This window comes from Lycium barbarum, chromosome 4 (genome assembly GCF_019175385.1).
Source record: "Lycium barbarum isolate Lr01 chromosome 4, ASM1917538v2, whole genome shotgun sequence".
Lineage (NCBI taxonomy): Eukaryota > Viridiplantae > Streptophyta > Magnoliopsida > Solanales > Solanaceae > Lycium > Lycium barbarum.
This window is the reverse complement of record NC_083340.1, coordinates 7,806,677-7,828,733: the sequence shown is the minus strand read 5'-3', so window position 1 is coordinate 7,828,733 and position 22,057 is coordinate 7,806,677. Positions and strand designations below refer to the sequence as shown.

Below are 22,057 nucleotides of genomic sequence, written 5' to 3'. Positions count from 1 at the left end.
AAAAAGATCCAAGCCCAAGTAGAATTAATCATGTGATAAATTGATAAAATGCCACTTAATCATCCAAAAATCTCATAGAACCTTCAAGAAAAATTTAGAAGGAGAAAAACAAAGAAACAAGAGCAAGAACATAAGGGTCATACGGCCAAGCTCTTGAAATTTTGTCCCTTTGAAATCTTTCTCCAAAAATTATTTTTTGTGGTATTTCCACTAATTCAAGGGTCCTTTACAACTTGGTGTAATTATTTTGGAAGAAAGAGCACTTGTTTCTTCAAGTTGACAACTTGGTCAAGTGAAGAAGATTGTAGAAAAAGGTAAGAATTAATCCCTTTTTATTATGTTATGAAGGTTGGTTTATGTTGTAGTATGTAGAAATGAGTAGAATTTATGGAAATATGGAAGTTTACAAAGTGGGTGTGCATATATGTAAGTGGACATATATGTATATTGTTGTATAAATAATATGAGTTGAATTTTATGTTGTATTCTAGTTGTGGTTATGGTGAAATTTATATTGGAAATGGAAGAAAATGGTTCAAGTTGGCATGGAAAATTATTGGAAATAGTTATAGGAAATTATGTGATTTTAATGAAGTTTTTATGTAATTATAGAAGTGGAGTTTTAAATGTGAATTATTATGTTAGTTGGTGAATTTGGAAGGATAATAGTCCATATTGGCATGAAAGATTGGTTGTTAAGTGGTTATGAGAAGTTTTGTGATTTTATGGTAGATTTATGTAATTATGAAAATGAAATTATTAAGGTGCAAATTATGATTATGGTTGATGAAATTGGAAGATGGAAATATGTTATGAATATGTAGATTGAAGATTAGAAGTTTTGGATGGATTATGGTTTTGGTGGAAAGTTTGTATATTTTGTATATCTTGTGAATATTTGGTAGAAACGATATGAAATGCTTCCGAATTATATTGTAATGATCTTGATTAGTAATGAACGTAAAAACATTGAGATTGGTTTGGAAATGTGAAGTTGGAATGAAAGTTATTGCATTATGTTGGAAAGAAGACTAGTTGTGTTATATTGTGTTTTGTAGTCATGGTTGTTGTCATTGTGTTGATAGTTTGGCCGGGTTGAATTCCCGGATTGTTGTTGATTAAAAATTGGCTAAGTTGAATTTTGGGGATGGTGTATTTATAGGGGAGATGCTGCCCAAATTTTTGTAGACAAGTATTGGTTAAGATTGAAATCTTAAAGCCTTACAATTAACATTTGGTAATTGTGACCAAATTGTAGATTTTGGCGAACTTGAAACTTGATTTTGGAGACGTGTATGAAGCGGAAAAGGTATGTAAGGCTTCACCCTTCCTTCTATGGCATGTCTTAGACGTAATAAGTTGGATACGAGCCTCGGGGACAACTCCATTCTCTGGAATCCGCACCTAAAGTTTCCCCTTTTTTATTCAGTAGAATTGAATTAGAAATTGTGTAAAATATTGGAAAAACTTCCTAAACATCTGGAACTGGCATAAATATGACTCGACTACCTTAAAACCCTCACAAGTGACGTCATGAAATATAATGTACGTAAATTTGGTACGCCGCCTCATTTGACCCGAGGTGGGCCCATTGTTCCCGGATTTTCCCTATTGCTCCGTTTGACTTATTTTGGGAGTAGAATCCAAAGGAAACTTTTGATCCTCGTTTCGATTATCAAACGATAAGTACTGTACCATTCTAATGGAAATATGTATATGTATATAAAATATGTATATGTATATAAGATATGTAAAAGTATATAAGACATGTATATGTATATAAGATATATATATGTTTATAAAATATGTACATGATATACGTATATGTATACGATGAAAGATCCAGAGCGCTATAGACGCTGATATATGTATATGATACACGTATATGTATATGATAAAAGATCCAGAGCGCTATAGTCGCTGATATACGTACATGATACCAGTATATGTATATGATAAAAGATTCAGAGCGCTATAGACGTTGATATATGTACATGATGTATGCATATGTATACGGGGAAGATGGGAATAAGGGCAGAGCGTTATACACGCATATCCACCTGATCAGTTGGCATTACATGACATGATATCGTCCCGGACGCGGGATGCCCGGACGCGGGATGTGTATTTATGGCTAAATGGATCGGCTGCCGACGCCTCGGCAATATGACATGTTCTATTTTTATATATATATGAACAAGAAAAGATTTTCAACGAAAGCTAAGCTATGATATGGTACGCTATGATACGCTATGCCATGATATGATACGCTACGACAAGCTATGCTATGATATGACAAGTTACGCTATGGCATGATACACTATGACACACTATACTATGACATTGACATGATATAACACGATACGACATGCTGTAGTAAGACATGACATTACACGATATAATATGCCATGATAAGACACGATAGGATACGACCTGATATGCCACGATAGGATACGACCTGATATGCCACGATAGGATACGATAGGGCACGATAGGACACGATACGACAAGATACGACATAATATAAGTTCTATTTTCTATGTGCATGGAGGGGAAACGTTTTTAAAAGGGAAAGACAAGCCATGCATGATAGCCGCCCAAAAAGGGGCCTTCCTATGTACAGGTTACTTTCTTGCCTCGTTATATGTCCTGTGACTCCATGATATTATTAATCGCACTCTATGTTATTGCTTGCATTGTCTTCCATGCCTTACATACTCGGTACACTATTCGTACTGACGTCCCTTCTTGTGGACGCTGCGTTTCATGCCGCGCAGGTCAGCAGACAGGTGGACGTGATCCTTAGAAGCTCTACCAGCCGCACTTGACAGCGCTCCAGTTGTTCCGGAGCCTCACTCCAGCGGTACTATTTTATGCATATACATTCGGGCTTGGTAGCACCCCGACCCTTTCTATGTATAAGTGTACTATGTCTAGAGGCTCGTAGACAGATACGTACAGTCAGTCAGGTACAGATATATGTATAGTGTTTTGGCATGTTAATATTGTTGTACAAGGTAATAACGGAGTTTATTAGTTTATGTTCAAGGAAAAAAAAATGGCTCGGTTTACACGGCTTGCTAAGAGGTACAGGTAATACGATAGATAAGGGGTGCTCGGTACCAGTATCGGGTACTCGTCACGGCCCCTAGTCGGGTCGTGACACTAACTCTACATACTAAATTATCTACTATATAAGTAAACGACACACATACTAGTACATGATCTATTTAACTCTATTAAAAATTGAATAAATAATTATTTTATAATAAATATTATATTCAAACACATGGTTAATAGTATATATCCAACAATCTCCCACTTTGACTTTTAACCATGACAATTGTTAGAATATACCATATCTAAATGCATGGTTAATGGTATATACTCCAACACTCTTATCAAGTTTTAGATTTCTTACGTATTTGTTTTTCTTATGATTTGTATAATTATCAAACAAAACAAATATTATTTGTTTCTTCTTCTTTATTATAGCTACATAATATATCAAACACAAAAAATATATAAATTTTTTAACAAGGTTTCTCATGAGTGAGACTTAAGTTATATGCTAAGTCCAATCGATTCAATTTGAGCGTGTCAATATAGGCAGAGTTAATAAATAAACGGGTCACTAACCCGCCAAACCAGCTTGAACGAATTAGGCGAAATCATATTTTAATAAACTAATTTGACACTCCCATAAAAGGCAGTACCTTAGATTATTTTATGATGAACTACCTAGTGAATGACGTACGTCCTACATTTAATTTAACTATACAATAAGCATGAGTCCCATGAACGACTAAGGGTAGTTCGGTAAACTCATCTTGTACAAAATTTATTTAACTATACAATAAGCATCGTATTTTCTGACAAATTCTCCACGCACCTAGCTAGAACGTTCTCCTTTCAGGTGTGCTTCTTTTCCGTACCATTTCTCTTGCTCCCTTGGTACTTCTAGAAGAATCAATTCTTTTCTCTTCTGTTCCAGATTTTCAAGGACGGATCTTTGCTTTCTCATCTGGGTGTTGCATTTTGGTAAGTTTATCTGAAAGTACATTCACATTTGCTTAGGTTATGATAAGTTTTTCGATAATCTCTAAAAAATTCCCGTTTGTATGTGAATTTCTGAGGTCTAATTAGTTTTTTCTATTCTTACTTCATGATTAGGATCTAAATATCTGACTCTATCCTTTAGAATGATGTACGTGCTGCATATTATGGTCCTTGACTATTGCCTTTTTTTTTTTTTTTTTTTTTTTTTTTATAAATATCAATCTGCCTGCTGTAATTTGTGAGATGTAGTCCTCAGATCAAACTTCTTTGCACCTTCTTTACATCCTATTCTAGTTAGTACTTAGCTAGATGTAATTTCTTTATTTGACAAGAAGTAAAAATGTTTACATTATTTTCAATTGCAACCAGTGGAAATTAAACTATAGCACAAATTAATAGGGACAATCCTACAACGCATGTTGGGCGCAATTTTTTTTCTTATGACTGAAATAAATGAATTGCATCAACATTTTAGTACTGAACAAATTCACTTAATTGGTACGACATGACGCTTCATCATTAATCATTTTTGAAACCAAGTCAAATCTCAACAATTATGACGTTTCACGACCTCAACAGACCTCTAATATCTCGGATAAGTTTCCACTTCTCAATCACTAAAACTTAAAAGGTGATTTATTGAAATAGATTCTTTACTCTTTTCTGAATATTTTTAGTTCATTATAACCTTTTTTTTTACCACTTTTTCACTTAATTGATGGGATAGTTAGCACCCACACAACTTTGATTTCACTGCCAAGCAAATGGATCTTTTTATAATTCTCATATCTTCGAAATCTCCTGTCAAGACAAAAAGATTAAGAAATTAAAGTACAAAATGAATAAACAAGAAGAAGCCGTCCTGTCACAATTCGTTGAATTTCTAAGCACCTATTGCGCAGCTTACGCATAAAAACAACAAACAAACAAATAGCATGTTGCATCAAGTTGTTTTCATTAAAATTTCATAACCCAAGCTACTACCATTTATAATTGAACAAGAATCTATGGTTTACTTTGAATATATGAACAAGCTAAGTATCAAAATATCTATTCCCTTTGATTATGGATTGCAAAATAAAAAGTTAATGGAAATCTTTTAATGAACATATTCAATGATCACCTCGCAGTACCATCTTTGACGATAAATTTTCAATATTTGCGGTGATTTTTTTTATTTTCATATACTGGCCATGCACGAACTACGATTTATCAATACCACGCATATTATAATGCTAAAAATATAAAGAAAATTAATTGCTAAAAAACTCATTGCCACATGGTGCTTTCTAGTATGACTTCGCTAGTATTCAACTAGTTGCACAAATACGTGCATTGTTGACAACCACGTTTTTTAGATTCTCTTTTTTCCAATAAAACGGAATTAAATCATTGACTTGAAGTGGTGAACCTTAATGAGATATTTTTTGGTTTGAATTTTGCATACTTAACGAAGGAGCACTATATTTGCATTGCATCCCAACTCTATGTTTTACCTGCTTTTAATAAGGATGTTCGCTTGACGAGTCGACGTTCAAGAACTTTAGCAGCCAGAACAATTCCAATTTGTAGTAACTCTTTTAATTCCACTCTCGTTTAATTTTAATAAACGTATCCATAGTAGCAACAACAAAAAAAGGAAGGAGCATCATGTACTTCAATGTCTCATTATTGCACGACCCGTTGCTTCAATGGCTCGAAAAGACGACCAACTCCTCTAACTGTTAGTGATGTTATTTCAAAACCAGGTTGTATACCGTTTTAGTTTGCAACACTTACTATCTTTGGAAGGAGATTGATGTGTGTGCGGATGAAGTATATGCATTGATAGTTAAAAAGAAAAATACAACTATATAAAAAGTGTAGCAATACTCTTAATGGTATGAGGTCTTTTGGGAAAAATCGTCCGGGTTTGATCCGAAACGGACAATATCAAATTATGTTAAAAGTATATTTGGTTTGGTTTAACCCAACAACTGATATCAGAACCAATTACGAGATAGGTATGGAATTGGCAGAGTTGGTGGAGTGGGTCCAACTTACTGCCTTTGTCCGTCTACTGGCCGATTTACTACCTTTACGGCTTTACCCGTAACTTTAAATTGGAGACACATACACAAAAAAGAAGCCAGTAATGTGGGTGGCACAAAGTTATTCTCTATTCAATAGGAAGAACAATATCCTTTAGGTCAAAATGTGAATACAAATATTAAGCTTTCTTTATACTTTTTGCACTATAATATGTGTGATATATAGATCGTGGCCAGTCTATGGAAATCCAAAAAATCACCGCAAAATATTGACAATTTATCGTCAAAGATGCTAATGCGAAGTTATCATTGGATATGTTCATTATAATATTTTCATTTATTTCGAAATCCATAATCACAGGAATAGATATTTTTTATACTTGTTCGTATAATCAAAGTAAACCATAGATTCTCGTATTTTGATTCACGGGTTTGAAAGTTATGGCCTTAACTATTAAATTGTAGCTTAAATATTGCAAATTTAATGAAAGCAACTTGACGCACTGTGTATGCTAGTATTTGTTTGTTGTTTTTAGGCATAAGCTGCCAATAGGTGCCTAGAAATTCAACGAATTGTCAACACAGCTCTTTATTATTTATTCATTTTGTACTTTAATTTCTTAATTTTTTGACCTTGAAAGGAGATTCCAAAGATGCGATAAGCACAAAATAACCGATTTGCGTGGTAATTAAATCAAAGTGTGGACGTAACGATCAATCAATTAAGCGAAAAGTGATAAATATTATATTAAGATTATCTCAAATGTAATTAATTTAATTTGGAGTGCTATGTCATATTTTCGATATAAATACTCCATATGTTTCAATTTATGTGATCACATGGTCCACTCAATAGGATTGGTGGGCTAGAGTCAAACTTTAAAAAGAGGTCTAAAGTTTATTTAATAAAACTAGCTTCTCTGTGCGAGATACGTGCGTCCCATGTCTCGTACATGCATCCCGTGTCAATTATCCAAAGTTGAATGATGACTTTTATGTGACAGAAATATAAAAATAACTTTTGTGTGATAAACTTTGAAGTTGCCATTTTAAAAAATAATTTACACCTTAAGGTGGCGTGAACCTTTTATTTCATCAAGGAATGTACAAAACAAGAAACAAAGGTTAAGAATAACCTTTGAAGCAGAGCATTTACAAAATGCATATGCTCACTTGTGGTACATTACAGTGATTCATCTCTCTAAGCAAATAATTAGCTAGGCTCCTAAAAATTAAATTGTACAAAGATGTTCTTACTTTGTTTATGTCTGATTGATGTAATATATGTCCCTACCACATTTTTAGGAAGATCTTTGGACTCAAAAAATTGTCTTTGATGCTTCATTTTGCTAGCGCGCCCGCGACTTGATTAGCTTTTCTTTTAACAATATTATATAATAGGATTTGTCTAAGAGAGCATCTATTTAATATCATCTATGGAGTCTTGAAGTTGTCATGCTATCTTGATATTGCCCTTAGAGCATATTGGCAATAACAAAGGAATTACAAAAGATTATGTTTTGAAAACCACGAGAAATACCCTATTGCACTCGTAATTTAGCCACAAGTACCTCTGCTAAATTGCTGCTTTCCTTGTCCTAATTTTTAGCAAATGTCGAGATGATTGTTCCATTGTTATTTCTGACAACTCTTCCGCTCCTATTGAATACTCATATATAATGTAGTTCATATTTTCCTTACCTTAGTCTTTAGAGCGTATTTTCGTGTATCGATATCAACATAATTTTAACTTTTGATATTAGCGAAATTTTGTTCGTTGCATTGAATTATGCTTCTTCATTGTTAGTGTAGATTGTGTCAAGGAGGTGAGTTATCATGTTTCTTTTTAAATACACTCTTTATTGGATAAAATTGTATTTACTTAAATGTTTAAGAAATACATTTCTTGAAATCCTATTTTGAATTTTAACATGGATTCTAAGGATAGCTTGGTTCGTAAACAAAACGTGAGATTGGAATTTTAATATATCAGCTTCATTTTTCCTAGGATGGTAAATTTAGTCCTTTTGAAGTTTATAATTAGTTCCTTCGTAATCAAAGGCTGTTGGCTCTATAAAATAATTTTTAAAAAAAAATAGAAGTTGGATGCATAAACACTTTTAAAAGCACCTAATGATCTCAAGAACTTTGCCAGGGTGTAAAATTACTTCTCTCAGTTGGTGCATGAGCTTTGCACTATATATTTTTGGGGGATCGTAGCTCCCTTTCATTACTTTTTTTCTTCTTTTCAATTTATATCTTTCATTCATTTTAAGAATGATTCTTCTTTGATATTTTTCCCTCCTTATTACATTAACATACCTATATGAGCGCAAATATTATATAAGTACTTTAATTATTATTATAGAAGTACTTTAATTGATTTTCTCATCTTTGCATATTCATAGTATATTTAATTAACTACTGCATCAAAGTAATGAGTAACATTTATTTATTTTTATTTAGATGAATATTGCATCTATTTAAATTTAACATCAATATATTACTATTTATTTTCTCTTCTTATCGATATTTTTTTTATTGACGCAGCACACACGTGCAAAACACTTATATTAAAATTAGTTAAGATGTAGAAACTTCACATGTCCTACCTTCTTGCAAAGTGAGCACACAGGACGATCTGCAGAACCATGACCCCGTCCTGCAGTAGCACGAACCGCAAATCCAAGAGCCTCGGTCGGCTGTGTCTCGGATTCTTGTTTGGCCGTACGAACACGCTCCTCTTGAATCACAAGCTGATAAGCCCTATCAAGACTTGGTAACGGATCTTGAGACAATATATTAGTCCGCAACGAAGAGTAATACTCGGAATACAAAACCCATCAGAAAATCATGAAGTTTAGATTGCTCACGACGAACCTCATGTAAACGACCTGCCGTACAACCGGAGCAACAAGTACAAGAAATCAGGGGCTCATGATGATCCAATTCTTGCCATAGAGCATGTAATTTTCCGTAATATACGGACACTGACATGGTTTTGGTATGTTCACATTTAGCCAGGGAAGACCGAAGCTGTTGAACTCGTGGTCCATTAGTCTGCGCGAACCTCCTTTTAAGGTGATCCCAAAAGGGTTTGACCTCCCTAAATTTTGACAAGGAAGATTTGACATGAGCATCAATGGTATTTGTGATCCAAGAGATTAACATTGCGTTAATTGCAGTCCAATCGGACTTTGTACAAGGAGGCTGCGGTTTAGTGATAGTGCCGTCCAAGAACTCAATTTACGTCGTGCCTCCAACGCCGTTTGTATGTCGGCTGCCCATTCATCAAAATTGTCGCCCTTGAAACGAGTAGGCGTGATATAGTCCCCGGGTCGTTCTTGAGGACCGAGAAAATAGGGAGAATTAGACTCAATTTTGGGTGGTGGTGGAGGAGGGACGTCGTCACCGGCCATGGAAATTTATGATGAAGAGAAGAAAAAAAACGTGTGGCCTGATACCATGTTGAAACTATACAATCTTGACTTGTCCCATTCATTCACCAAGAGAGAATATATATAGGATACAATCTTGAACCCTAGTGAAACAAGGAAATTGAGATCCTAGTGAAACCTACAAATATGCTACCAAATAATATAAAATCCTACAAAGATATATTATACCGCAATATAAGAAAAAAATTCAAACAACGTAAACAAGATATCCATCATTTAATTTATTACACGCCTTGAAATAAAACTTATACCAGCACATTGCCAATCTTGCAAATAGCAAGATTGTACAAAGTCAAGATGAAATATTAACAACTCGTAGACAAGGCTTAGAACAGAATTAAAGCACATTATTAAAGTTGTGATCCTTTCAAATACTGTAGAAAGTCTTCAAATACTCCAACATCAGTGCCGAGTAGTGAAACTACCATAATGTTTAGCAGTAGTAATAGAAGCATCATGAATAACGCCACCACTTTGACGATTTTTTATCATTTTGGAAGGCTCTTGAATTCCACCATCATCGTAAATATTGCTACCAGTTTGACGATTTTTAAACATTTTGTTACTACTTTGACGATTTGTAATTATGGTTTTGAAACCCTCTTGAATTTTACCTTCATCGAAAATATTGCCACTACTATAACGACTTTGTATCGTATTGGAAACCTCTTGAATTCCATCATCATTGCGATTCTTAGCAGTGATAGCGCCTTGACGAATTGATGTGGCCGTTGTAACACAAACGAGCAAAACAAGGATGGCTAATGTGATATTTTTATCCATTGAGACTATTTTGTTTAATTTCTGTGTTTATGGATATATGGAGGATTCTTTATGCATGCACTTAATATAGGGAACAATTTAAGAGAAAAAGTCGAATTGTTTGTATGTGCCTTTTTGCACTAAACAATCCATTCACTTCTTAACGATCTTTGCATCGTTAATTAATCAAAAATACATAGTTCACCGAGGCAACTTTGAGAGAAAGATTCCTTTATATTGTAGAATAGTTTATATAAAAAAGGGAAAAGGTGCTAATATACCTTCAACTTTGCGATTTAGAACAGATAGACCCCGTTAAAGAAGTGGTGCATATATATCCCTCTCGTTACACAAATGGTGCACAAATACCTTTTTTGCTCTCAGAAGTTTTTTGAAAAATCATTTAACTTATCTTTTAATGAAGAAATGTCACGTGGCTATAAAAAAAAAATTATAAGTCTACCCCTTTTTTCTACTAGACTTATTTTTTAAAGTCACGGGGCAATTTTTTTTTCTAGTGGGTTGTCTCGTTCGTTTTAAAAAAATATCTCCTGGGCTTTAAAGAAATTAAGTCTATCCATTTTTTAAAATGAACCAGACCCGACCCACCAAACAAAAAATCACCAGGTGGCTTTAAAAAAACAATTCTACGAAAAAAATAGGTTGAATTTTTTTTTTTTGAGGTCACGTGACATTTTTTAAATTAAAAAAAAATCTAAATATATATTTTTTTAATTCTGTAGCGAAAAGAGTATATTTGCACCATTTATGTAACCGCAGGGGTATATTTGTACCTTTAAATACAAATTAGCGGTAATAATCAATAATGATTGTGGTCAAATGGTAAGTGCTCGTTTTAGTTCATTATAGAGATCTCGAGTTCGAGCCTTAAGTCTGAAGTCGCCTTTATGAGAAAGACTTTTACCCCTGATATGGGACTCCCAAGCATGGATTCGAATGAACCCGACACACCGATTTTGTCGAACCCCAAAGCATAAATTAAGGCAACTTTGAGAGGAAGATTCCATTATAATAGTTTATATAAGACCACAAATTAATAGTAACAACCAACAAGGGTTGTGGTGAAATGATACGTGCTTCTTTCAGTTCATTCTTAATCAGAAATCTCGAGTTCAATCCTTGAGTCTAGAATCTCCTTTGTTAGAAAGCACTTTACCACTAAAGTGAGACTTTCTGAGATGGATCCGGATGAACCTGAACCGCCGATTTTGTCGAACCCCAAAGAAATTCCTCAATACCGAATGGGAAATAACTAAAAGTAAAAATGCAAAGCATCAACTTTGTAAAAAATTTAGCCCAACCATAGCGGATGCGCACTTTGGGTGTGCCCTCGCGAATTCATCCGGTTCAGGATTTCTCAATTGAAACGCTAACGCATCCATGGTGAATGTGCATGTATCTTTATCAGCAGAATTCATCGCAAACACACCCATGTTGGGTGTTGTTTCATGATACCACATTGTGGTGACCACTGGTGCGTTGTGTCTTATAAAATAGAGAATAATCGATTTATAACCAGTCGGTGTCGTAAATTTTCAGCAGTATTTATTTTTAGTAAGCACTCGGTTTGTTTTAATTTAATTCCCTGTTTCCGTAATAATAAAAGGTTTGCGTCGTCGGATGAAGTTCATTGCATTGCACAAATTATAGAAGAATAAACAAACAAATGAAAAATGATTATGGGTGTTTGGTACGAGGAAATTATTTTATTGGAAAATAAGTGTTTTTTTTTTTTTACTTATTTTCTAAAGTTTGGTAAGTACACAAAAAAATATTACTCCAAGAAGATTTATATGTAATCTGGCAAAGCACTATGGTGGTATTGGGGTGGGATGGTCAAGGGTACTAGTGTTTGGGGCAATGGTGGGTGGAAAGCAGTGGCGGAGCCACTCATTGTCAAGGGTGGCCACCTGCACACCCTTGGCTAGAAAATGATATTAGTATATGAATTAGATATTATAGTTAACTGGATATAATTAAATTTTCAACACCCTTAAAATAATTGAGATAGATAGCTTAGAGGTAAAGAGTGTTCAATTTTACCTAAAAGTCACGGTTTAAAACTTGCGTCAAACGCTAGTCATCTTCTTTCTTTAAAAGAAAACATACAAACAATGTCTGAAGCTACTTGGTTGATTTGTATTTGCACTTATTTTCTTCCATGTTCCGACTAAACTTATTTGTATTTGAGTTATAATTTGCATTTGGTTTATTCCTATGTTGGTTTGGAGTTACGTTCGACTCATTTGTTGAAGCTTCTTTAGTCTTTCTTCTTTCCTTCTTATTTCCTAGAAAAGAAGAAGACGTATTATTAAAAAGAAGACAACGAGATCTAATAGCAAGTTAGCTATGACTTATTTTGTTCTCTTTCTTTCTTTCTTTTTTTCAAAGAAAATTAATTAGTCGTTATCTTTCGCTTTGTAACATTCTCGGAATGCTCCTTGTTGTTCTCCACTTGTGGGATTACGTACACTGGGTATGTTGTTGTTTGTTGTTGCTGTCAATTGACACTGTAATTACTGTAAGAGTTTTCTAGCAATGAAATTTATCAAGAATAACTTGCGAAATCAAATGGACCATAAATTTTTAGGCGAGTGTGCAGTGATGGTGTTAAAAAAATTTCATTGTACTCATTCATCGAAAAAAAATTATATACTCGTCAACATTTGAATAATCTTACCAAAATTTCTGGCTCCGCCACTGGTGGAAAGGAAAGCAGGAGATAATGAACTTGGAATGTCACTTATGAAATTTGATCTTTCTACTTCCATCACGAAAGTCATTTTTCCTCATTTTTAAAGAACTTATTTTCTTAGAGAAAATGTTTTCCACAGCATTATGATCATCCAAACACACCCTATAAGTCGAACAGATTGAATTATATATGATCAATTGTTTAGCAAATTAACTTGTTCATCTTTGACCTAAGTAAACGGAGAAGAGATCATGATCTACCCATTAATTTTGAACCCGTTTAAGCAACTCAAGTAAAGCTCAATCCACCCATTTAAAATTCATTTGTAAATCTATTCCGATTGAAGAGCAAATGTAATCATAACTTATCAGTAGATATCATATTTATTACAAATAGGAAATGGATACACGGATGGAAAACAAGGCAAACGAGCCTATACTTTCTAACCAATTAGAATAAAATAAATTCCCTTACAAATAAGCATCAAAAACACACAAAATACCAAACATACTGAATAATGAAAGAACCAATGGCTTATACGCATTGGAAATTCTTTGGGGCATACTTTCCACAGTTGTTGAGCAACAAGCTGAGTGAAAGTGGAACATTTAGGTTAATTCCCAACACATTGGCTTTAATGGCAGTGCAAAGGCAAACAGCAGCATCAAGATCAGCAAGTCCTTGAATTAGAGAGCAGCATGGTGTTTTAGCTGGGCTACTTCCAATAACAAGATGCACTAAGTCATTCAACAAATTGGCACACACTTTTAGCTTTAGTGTGTCCTTCGGGCACTTACTCTTTGATGATGGGGTTGATGGGGTGGAGGGAGTTGATGGGGTGGAGGGGGTAGATGGTGTAGAGGGGGTAGGGGTAGGGTGGGGTTTGTGGTGTGGGGGTGGTGGGCATGGGACATAAGTGGAACTAACCATAGTGAAGAAGAGTATGTTCAATGTGAGAACAAGAGCAATTGAGGATGCACCAAACTTAGCCATTTTTCAGAGTTAATTAGCACTCTCAGTTATTGAATGTGGCTAATTAGTGAAAATGTTGTTTACTTGGTGTTTGAAATGTTGAAATGAGGGTATTTATAGGTAAAAATTCTGATTTTTATATTTTCAAATTTCTGAAATTTGATGAGGGAGCCCATGTGAACATATTGCAGCGGGAATACAGAGACCTATATCAAGACAAGTTGGCAAAATGGAACTTGGGATAAGATTGTGATGAATTATAGACTTTGTAGTCTTGTAAATTTCATTAGTTGTCTATTTATCTTCTTCCTCAGAGAAAAATTATCCACCGTTTAATTTCACATGGGACTTAGCTTATTATTCCCTCTAATTAATTATTTGAACACTGATCTTGGATATGCTCGATCGACCTGTGTCAAAACTTGGATCCAATCAAGATTAATTCTATTTTTGTTCAGCTTGGAAACTAGTTAGTAATAGTGCTGTCTATTTGTTCTACTATGCTAGTGGAAGTGTAAAAAAGAAGATATGCCAGAAAGCTTAGGCTGGGAATTTGTACACTACCAAGAAGTTTCTTCCTATATATTTTTCTATTGATATTGATAGCTGCTATTTATTTTTTCTTAATCTGATAACAATAACTATATTTCAATCCCAAATAAGTTAATGTCAGTTATATGAATAAAATAATTTCGGACCAACACAATATACAATATAAATAAAAATTAAAAAGTATTAGAAGTTCTTTATAATATATTTGATAGGGCGAAAAGGTTCATAGAAATCATAATATCTTGAAGTAAATGTATTAACCTGACAAAAACGTATTTCCAATTAATAATTTTCATGTTTTGATTCCAGAGGATGCGTATAAAGATATTTCCAATCGCGATTGATGCGTGTAAACATCAGCCAGATATAGTTAATCTTGTCACGTTTCGTTGAACTTCTAGGCACCTATTGCGTAGCTTATGCAAAAAGACAGGAAGTAGCATATTTCATGCATCAAGTTGTTTTCATTAAAATTCCAAAATCCAAGCTACAATTTATAATTGAACAAGAATCTATGGTTTACTTTGAATCTATGAGCACATATCAAAATAGCTACTCCTTTGATATGGATTCCGAAATAAAAAGTTAAATGAAAATCGACTTTTAAGTTTTAATGAACATATCCAATGATAACTTTGCATTAGCATCTTTGACTTTAATTAAATTGTCAATATTTGCGGAGATTTTTTTGGGATTTTCATATACTGGCCATGCACGAACCACGATTTATCAATACCACACATATTATAGTGGTAAAAATATAAGGAAAATTAATTGAGAACCTGAATATCTGTATTCACACTTTGGCCCAAAGGATTGTTCTTCCTAAAAGATTCATTTCCACAGGGTGCTTTCTAATACTGACTTCGCTAGTATTCAACTAGTTGCACAAATACGTGCATTGTTGACAACCACGTTTTTCAGATTCTCTCTATTTTTCCAATAAAACGGAATTAATTCATTGACTTGAAATAGTGAACCTTAATGAGATATTTTTAAGTTGGAATTGTATACTTAACGAGGGAGCACTACATTTGCATCTATGTTTTACCTGCTTTAAATAAGGACACTTGCTTTCAATAAGGACGTTCAGGAACTTTAGCAGCCAGAACAATTCCAATTTGTAGTAACTCTTTTAAGTTTTAACTCCACTCTCGTTTAAGTTTAATAAGCCTATCCATATTAGCAACTGCAAAAAAGGAAGGAGCATGATGTACTTAAGTGTCTCTCATTATTGCACGACCCGTTGCTTCAATGGCTCGAAAAGACGACCAACTCCTCTAACTTTTAGCGTTATTATTTCAAAACCAAGTTGTATATCGTTTTAGTTTGCAACACTTACTATCTTTGGAAGGAGATTAATGTGTGTGGGGACGAAGTATAGCATTGATAACTGAAAAGAAAAATACAATTGTATAAAAAGTGTAGCTATACTCTAAATGGTATGAGGCATTTTGGAAAAAATCATCCAGGTTTGATCCGAAACGGACAATATCAAACCATATTAAAAGTATATTTGGGTTGGCTTAACCCAACAATTAGTATCAGAATCAATTACGAGACGGGTATGGAATTGGCAGAGTTGGTGGAGTGGGTCCGACTTACTGCCTTTGACCGTCTACTGGCCGATTTACTACCTTTATCCGTAGCTTTAAATTGGAGAAACATACGCAAAAAAGAAGCCAGTACTGTGGGTGCCACAAAGTTATTCTCAATAGAAGCCGATGAGATGATGGGGATCATGCTGAATTTAGTTCAAGGCTGAATTTAGTTCAAGGGATAGATTATTGAGTGTGTGAACAAAGTCCACATTAATAGCTGGAAAAAAAAGGTACATATAAGGTGTAGTGATATTTTTAATGGTAAGAGGTCTTTTGAGAAAAACATCATACAAACTGGTTTAGTCAAAAAAAAAAAAAATCTCGCGATTAAGATGTAGGACTCATGAATAATGTGTACGATTGATCATCTTATCTTAAACAAGCCTCGACTTTTCTCTTTATGGACTCTTCATTATGCATGTCTCATGGAGTCCTACCTAGCTATTGAAAAGCCAAAATCTCAAAATTTGCTAGATATATGAATATTCAAAAACTAAGCTTCAGATTTGAGATGAGAAAGCATACTGCCGACACCTTGAGAATTAAATGCCTCTAATATAGCCAAAACAATAACTTGTGATATTATTTAATTCTACAGGCTACAGCTTGCATAAAATAAAATTTCACCTCCAAGAGCTATGACTATTGTCTTTATAGACTCTTCATTATACTTCCGAGCTGGTTGAAAGGTGATATTCTAGAAAGAAAATATAGTAATTTTTTCTTCACTAATTAATCAAGACATTCGAGCATGGCATGATGATCACACGACCCGCGATCATAGGATGCTCTTTTCTAATTAACGCGTTATTAAAGTTTATTATTCAATTAGCACATTATTTATCCGTGAAATCACGGCTTAATCTTTAATTAATCCCTCGTGTCATTCTCTACCGTAGATTATCCTGTTCTGGGAGTCATTACTCATCTTTTAGTGTTAATTAGGTGAGTTTGTATTAGCATATCATCAGAATATATGTAGCAAAGATGAATAACATCGATATAGATCATATGCATTGACAATATAAGATTAATGTTCCAATGTCCATGCTTGCAGTAATTAAATTTTGATAACCTGATCTGTAAAAAATTTTGCACCGCTAGCGTAAATTAATTAAACACAAAGTTACTATTGTTAGAAAGATGTTTATACATATCAACTTCTTTTCTTCCATGGAAAGAGAACTTGACATCAACGAATAGGAAATGAGATCTTTATCTGATTATCTGAAATTAACTAAGACCTTAATAATTTGAAGCAACAGATAATATGACTGTCGTATACTATATGCTAAGAATGAGCAAAAATTAATTACAAGTAACTTTTTACAGCAAGCTTGGACAGTGGAATTAATCTTGTAAAAAGTTACTGGCAATTACTGCTAGTTTCCAAACTGAATAGAAGAATAACCTTGATAGGATCCAGATCTTGGTAAAAGTCCAGCATGTTCAAGATTCAAGATCAATGTTCAAATAATTAAAGAGAATAATCTAAGTCCCATGTGAAAATAAAGGATGAATAAGTTATTTTTGACGAAGAAGATAATAAGACAACTAATGAAATCCACAAAACTTCCAAGTTTATAATCCAATAATAGTAGTAGTATCTCAACTTGCATTCGATCGCCAGCTGGTTGTCTAGATATTCTCTATCCACATGGACCTCTATCAATTTTATGAAAAATAGAAGAAAAAAACTCAGAATTTCCATCTATAAATACCCACTCATTTCATCATCTCAAACACCAAACAAATAACATTTCCACTACTAATTAGCCACAGTCAAAAGTGCTAATTAACTTTGAAAAATGGCTAAGTTTGGTGTATGCTCAATTGCCCTTGTTCTCACATTGAACATTCTTTTCTTCACTATGGTTAGTTCCACTTATGTCCCATGCCCACCACCCCCACACTCCAAACCCCGCCCTACCCCTACCCCTACCCCTTCTACCCCCTCCACCCCATCTACACCATCATCAAAGGGAAAGTGCCCAAAGGACACACTTAAGCTAAAAGTGTGTGCCAATTTGTTAAATGACTTAGTGCACCTTGTTATTGGAAGTAGCCCAGCTAAAACTCCATGCTGCTCTCTAATTCAAGGACTTGCTGACCTTGATGCTGCTGTTTGCCTTTGCACTGCCATTAAAGCCAATGTGTTGGGAATTAATCTCAATGTCCCACTTTCCCTCAGCTTGTTGCTCAACAACTGCGGAAAATATGCCCCCAAGAACTTCCAATGCGCTTAAGCAAATTTCCAATTCATATTTCTTTCAGTTCCAGAAATTAATTCCCAATTCATATGGAGTAATTAATTTGTTTCTTTCAGTGTGTTTGGTGTTTTGTAATTTGTATTGCTTACATATGTTGCTTATTTTCAAGGGAAGTATATTTTTTTTAATTCTAATTGTTATAGAGGAGGCAATAAGTTGCCTTCCTTTCTTTGTATCCAAATTTTCATGAGTAATAAATGATATCTTTTGGAGTTATATGTAACATGTTTGATATAAGGACATGGATCGTCGTACTACTGATGGGCTAAGTTGCTTCTTCTATATGCAGGTTATATACTGCTATAAAGTTGGTTATTGTAGCTAGTGATATTTATACAAAGTATATACATTACTTAAATAATGATATAAAACTTGTATCATAATGTATAAAAGTGTATAAATACCTTTTGCAAGAAAATATTGACTATGCGGGTGTAAACTGAAGGGATGTCAAATGGGTGGGTTAGATTGATTTTGAACAGGTCAAAGTTGGTTGAGTTAACAAATGTAAAATTTTCACAAACAGCTACCTTTTAGCTCCTTCTAACAACCTATAACTACATGTTCTACATTTACAATTCATAGCTGGAGGACCCTATATTTACCTAGTAGACGCGTCGACTTAAATATAGGATAAATATAACGGAAATACACACGATGAGAAAACTAAAGTGTTATATTTATGGAAACAAAATCTATTCCAATTTAAATTAAAATCAGTTTTTAATATTCCCTGATTCACGCAAATATCCACCCATTCCATATCTGATCTCATATCTCACTCAAACAGCTAACAAGATGTTATGTTATATTGGTGGTTTAATAAGATTTGAAAAGTCTAATCTATATAAACTGATTTGACCTTTTGTTTTAGATTTATGTTTTAATAGTTGTATTTCGTATATATTTTGGCTATATTTTAGTTGCATTTTGACTGATCTGTTAGATACTACTTATTCTGGTTTACTGTTAACTATATTTCATATATATATATATATATATATATATATATATATATTACATATATTGGGAGTGTATTTAGATGAAATTTTAACTTATGTAACACACTGTACATTAAAAGTGGACTTATGGAATATATCTAATTTATATTTGCTGTATATTTCGACTGTATTTAAATGGTTAAATATACTACAAAAAATTACAGTTATGGTGAAGAACAATAAACACGAATTAACTGAAGAAACATGTGAAAGAAATAAACAATACAAAATATACTTAAAATGCACATAAAATATAGATCTGGTTAAGTCACAGATCTGTAATAACTGAACTAAAAAATACAAACGAACTAAATATACTGAAAATACAACATAAATATATAGGTTAAATACACGGTGAAACATAAAAATAAGTAGAGAATATTACCTTTTTTGGGAATTAGATTTGAATTATGAGTGAAATTAATGAGTAGTTAATTAGAGATAAACAAGGAAGATGAACTATTGTAAAACTGATTTGAAATTGGAGGAAATTAAGGGATATTGGACATAATGGCGTGTATTAGGGGGATAGGAGAGAGGGACGTTTTTTTTTTTTTTTGCTTAAATTTAGGGGTGTGGGAATTTATCAGATGAGTGGTAAAAAAGTGGTTGCTATAGGAAGTAAATATGTTATATTTTAGCTACTAAATATAATTATTGTAAAGTTTAGTTATATTCCACAAATATGTAATAATGTAAGCTATGCCAAGTAATTTTTAGTTAATAAATGGGCAGCTGAAATGGACTAAACAATGGGTCATAACTCAGCCCGCCCAACTCTTACTAAATTTTAACTTATTTGTTTATTTTCTTATAATTTGTTTAAGTACCAGATAAAACGTTTTTTTCCTTATTATGACTATATATATAACATACCAAACAAAAAATATTTTGAAAAAGTTCCTTAAAGGTCAATTGGGACGGCATATCAGCTCAACTTTTAGATGGGCTGAATTAGACAGATCAAAATGGCCTGAGTTAATAGATACACCGGTTAACCCCAAATTTTGACGGTCATGATTTTCAGGGCTAAATTTGTCACTCATATCTATAGGAAGATTTACAAGAATGTCCTTGGAGATAGGTTTTCTTGAATATTTTACCCCACTTACTACATAGACAAAACTTAAAGTTTAACAAGTTTAGACTTTTGATCATGAAGGTTTGCTCATGAGGCAAGCGGGGGTCAAAAATTTAAGAAAGCGCATTCCGAAGGTCATTGGATGTAATTTCACGCTATCATCTACAAGCAATGAAAATCGGATTAATTGCAGAGACAAGATTTAAATCTCCTTATTACAATATTAATGTGCACATTCAATTGCCTTGTAGTTATTGGATTTTGTTTTGAAGAAGGCACAATCAAACAATTCTAACAATGGAATCTCTAGGTGAACTATGTTTGTTGATCAATTGACGATGCAAAGATCGTCAAGAAGTGAATGGATTGTTCACTGTAAAAGCAACATACAAACAAATCTCTCTTAGATTCTTCCCTATATATATTAATAAGTGCATTCATAAATATTAACCCGCCATATACATATTTCAACACAGAAACAAAATAGTCTCAATGGATAAAAATATAACAGTAGCCATCTTTGTCTTGCTCCTCTGTGTTATCACTGAAGTTGCAAATAGTATTTGATCACGACTTTCTACAGTACTTGAAAGGACCAAAGTTTTAATACTATATGTGTTTCTAATAAATCTAAGCCTTGTCTACGAGTTGTCAATATTTCAATCTTGAGTTTGTGCAATCTGCTATTAGCTGCATTGGATGTAATGGTATGTGTTTTTATTTAAGGTATGTATCTTATTTTGAATAAATCCATGTGGGTTTCAAATACGAAAAATTATCGTTCAGGACTATTATAGACACCCAATTATTTGACTGTTAAAATAACAAAACATATATAATCTAGGAAATTTTAATGTATTTTTCCAAAATAATTTAATATTTTTAGTGCAGTAAAGTGAAAATGAGTAGGCCATCTATAAAATCTCCCCAAGATGATTTATTGAATAAGATTCTTTACTTCTTTTTTTTTTTTTTTTTTTTGTAGTTCATTATTTCTTTGATTTTCTATTTAATTACCACTTTTCACTTAATTGATGGACTGTTAGCATCCACGCAACTCTGATTTCATAACCGAGCAAATGAGTCATTTTATACTTGTCGTATATTCGAAATCTCTTGGGTAAATTTCACAAATAACCATATACTACTATAGATTGTTTGCACTAAAGTCAAAAGTTACAAAACAAAGTTGTGACTTTTAAGAAATTAAAGTACAAAATGAATAAACAAGAAGGAGCTAGCCTGTCACATTCGTTGAACTTCCTGTCATCTATTGCGCTGCTTATGCATAAAAACAACAAACAAACAAACAAATAATGCATCAAGTTGTAGTACGTTTTCATTAAATTTTCAAATATAAGCTGTAGTTGTATTGTTCGGGCCATTCTTTTCAAACCTGTGACTCAAAATACCAGAATCTATGGTTTACTTTGAATATATGAACAACTATCAAAATATCTATTCCTTTGATTATGGATTGCGAAATAAAAAGCTAAATGAAATTTTTTAACGAACATATCCAATGATAACTTCGCATTAGCATCTTTGACGATAA

General features: G+C 33.3%; 2 protein-coding genes and 1 long non-coding RNA gene across 3 annotated transcripts; 2 read left to right on the top strand and 1 right to left on the bottom strand.

The window, feature by feature from the left end:
* The first annotated feature begins 87 nt into the window (after positions 1-87).
* Positions 88-3,115, top strand: LOC132638136 (uncharacterized). Its single transcript, XR_009581611.1, has 3 exons — positions 88-314; positions 1,259-1,309; positions 2,778-3,115. It is a non-coding gene; the product is annotated as an uncharacterized LOC132638136 (long non-coding RNA).
* A 10,264-nt stretch (positions 3,116-13,379) lies between these two features.
* Positions 13,380-14,103, bottom strand: LOC132635064 (14 kDa proline-rich protein DC2.15-like). The gene has a single exon (XM_060351281.1). The coding sequence runs from the start codon at positions 14,016-14,018 to the stop codon at positions 13,560-13,562; it is 459 nt and encodes a 152-aa protein (XP_060207264.1). The 5' UTR covers positions 14,019-14,103; the 3' UTR covers positions 13,380-13,559.
* A 3,777-nt stretch (positions 14,104-17,880) lies between these two features.
* On the top strand, positions 17,881-18,657 carry LOC132635065 (14 kDa proline-rich protein DC2.15-like). Its single transcript, XM_060351282.1, has one exon. It carries the CDS (start codon positions 17,959-17,961, stop codon positions 18,394-18,396), a length of 438 nt encoding a protein of 145 aa, XP_060207265.1. The 5' UTR covers positions 17,881-17,958; the 3' UTR covers positions 18,397-18,657.
* Positions 18,658-22,057: the final 3,400 nt, after the last annotated feature.

Excerpts from the sequence above, each read along its gene's own strand:
- LOC132635064 (XM_060351281.1), bottom strand. The coding sequence starts at position 14,018 with ATGGCTAAGTTTGGTGCATCCTCAATTGCTCTTGTTCTCACATTGAAC.
- LOC132635065 (XM_060351282.1), top strand. The coding sequence starts at position 17,959 with ATGGCTAAGTTTGGTGTATGCTCAATTGCCCTTGTTCTCACATTGAAC.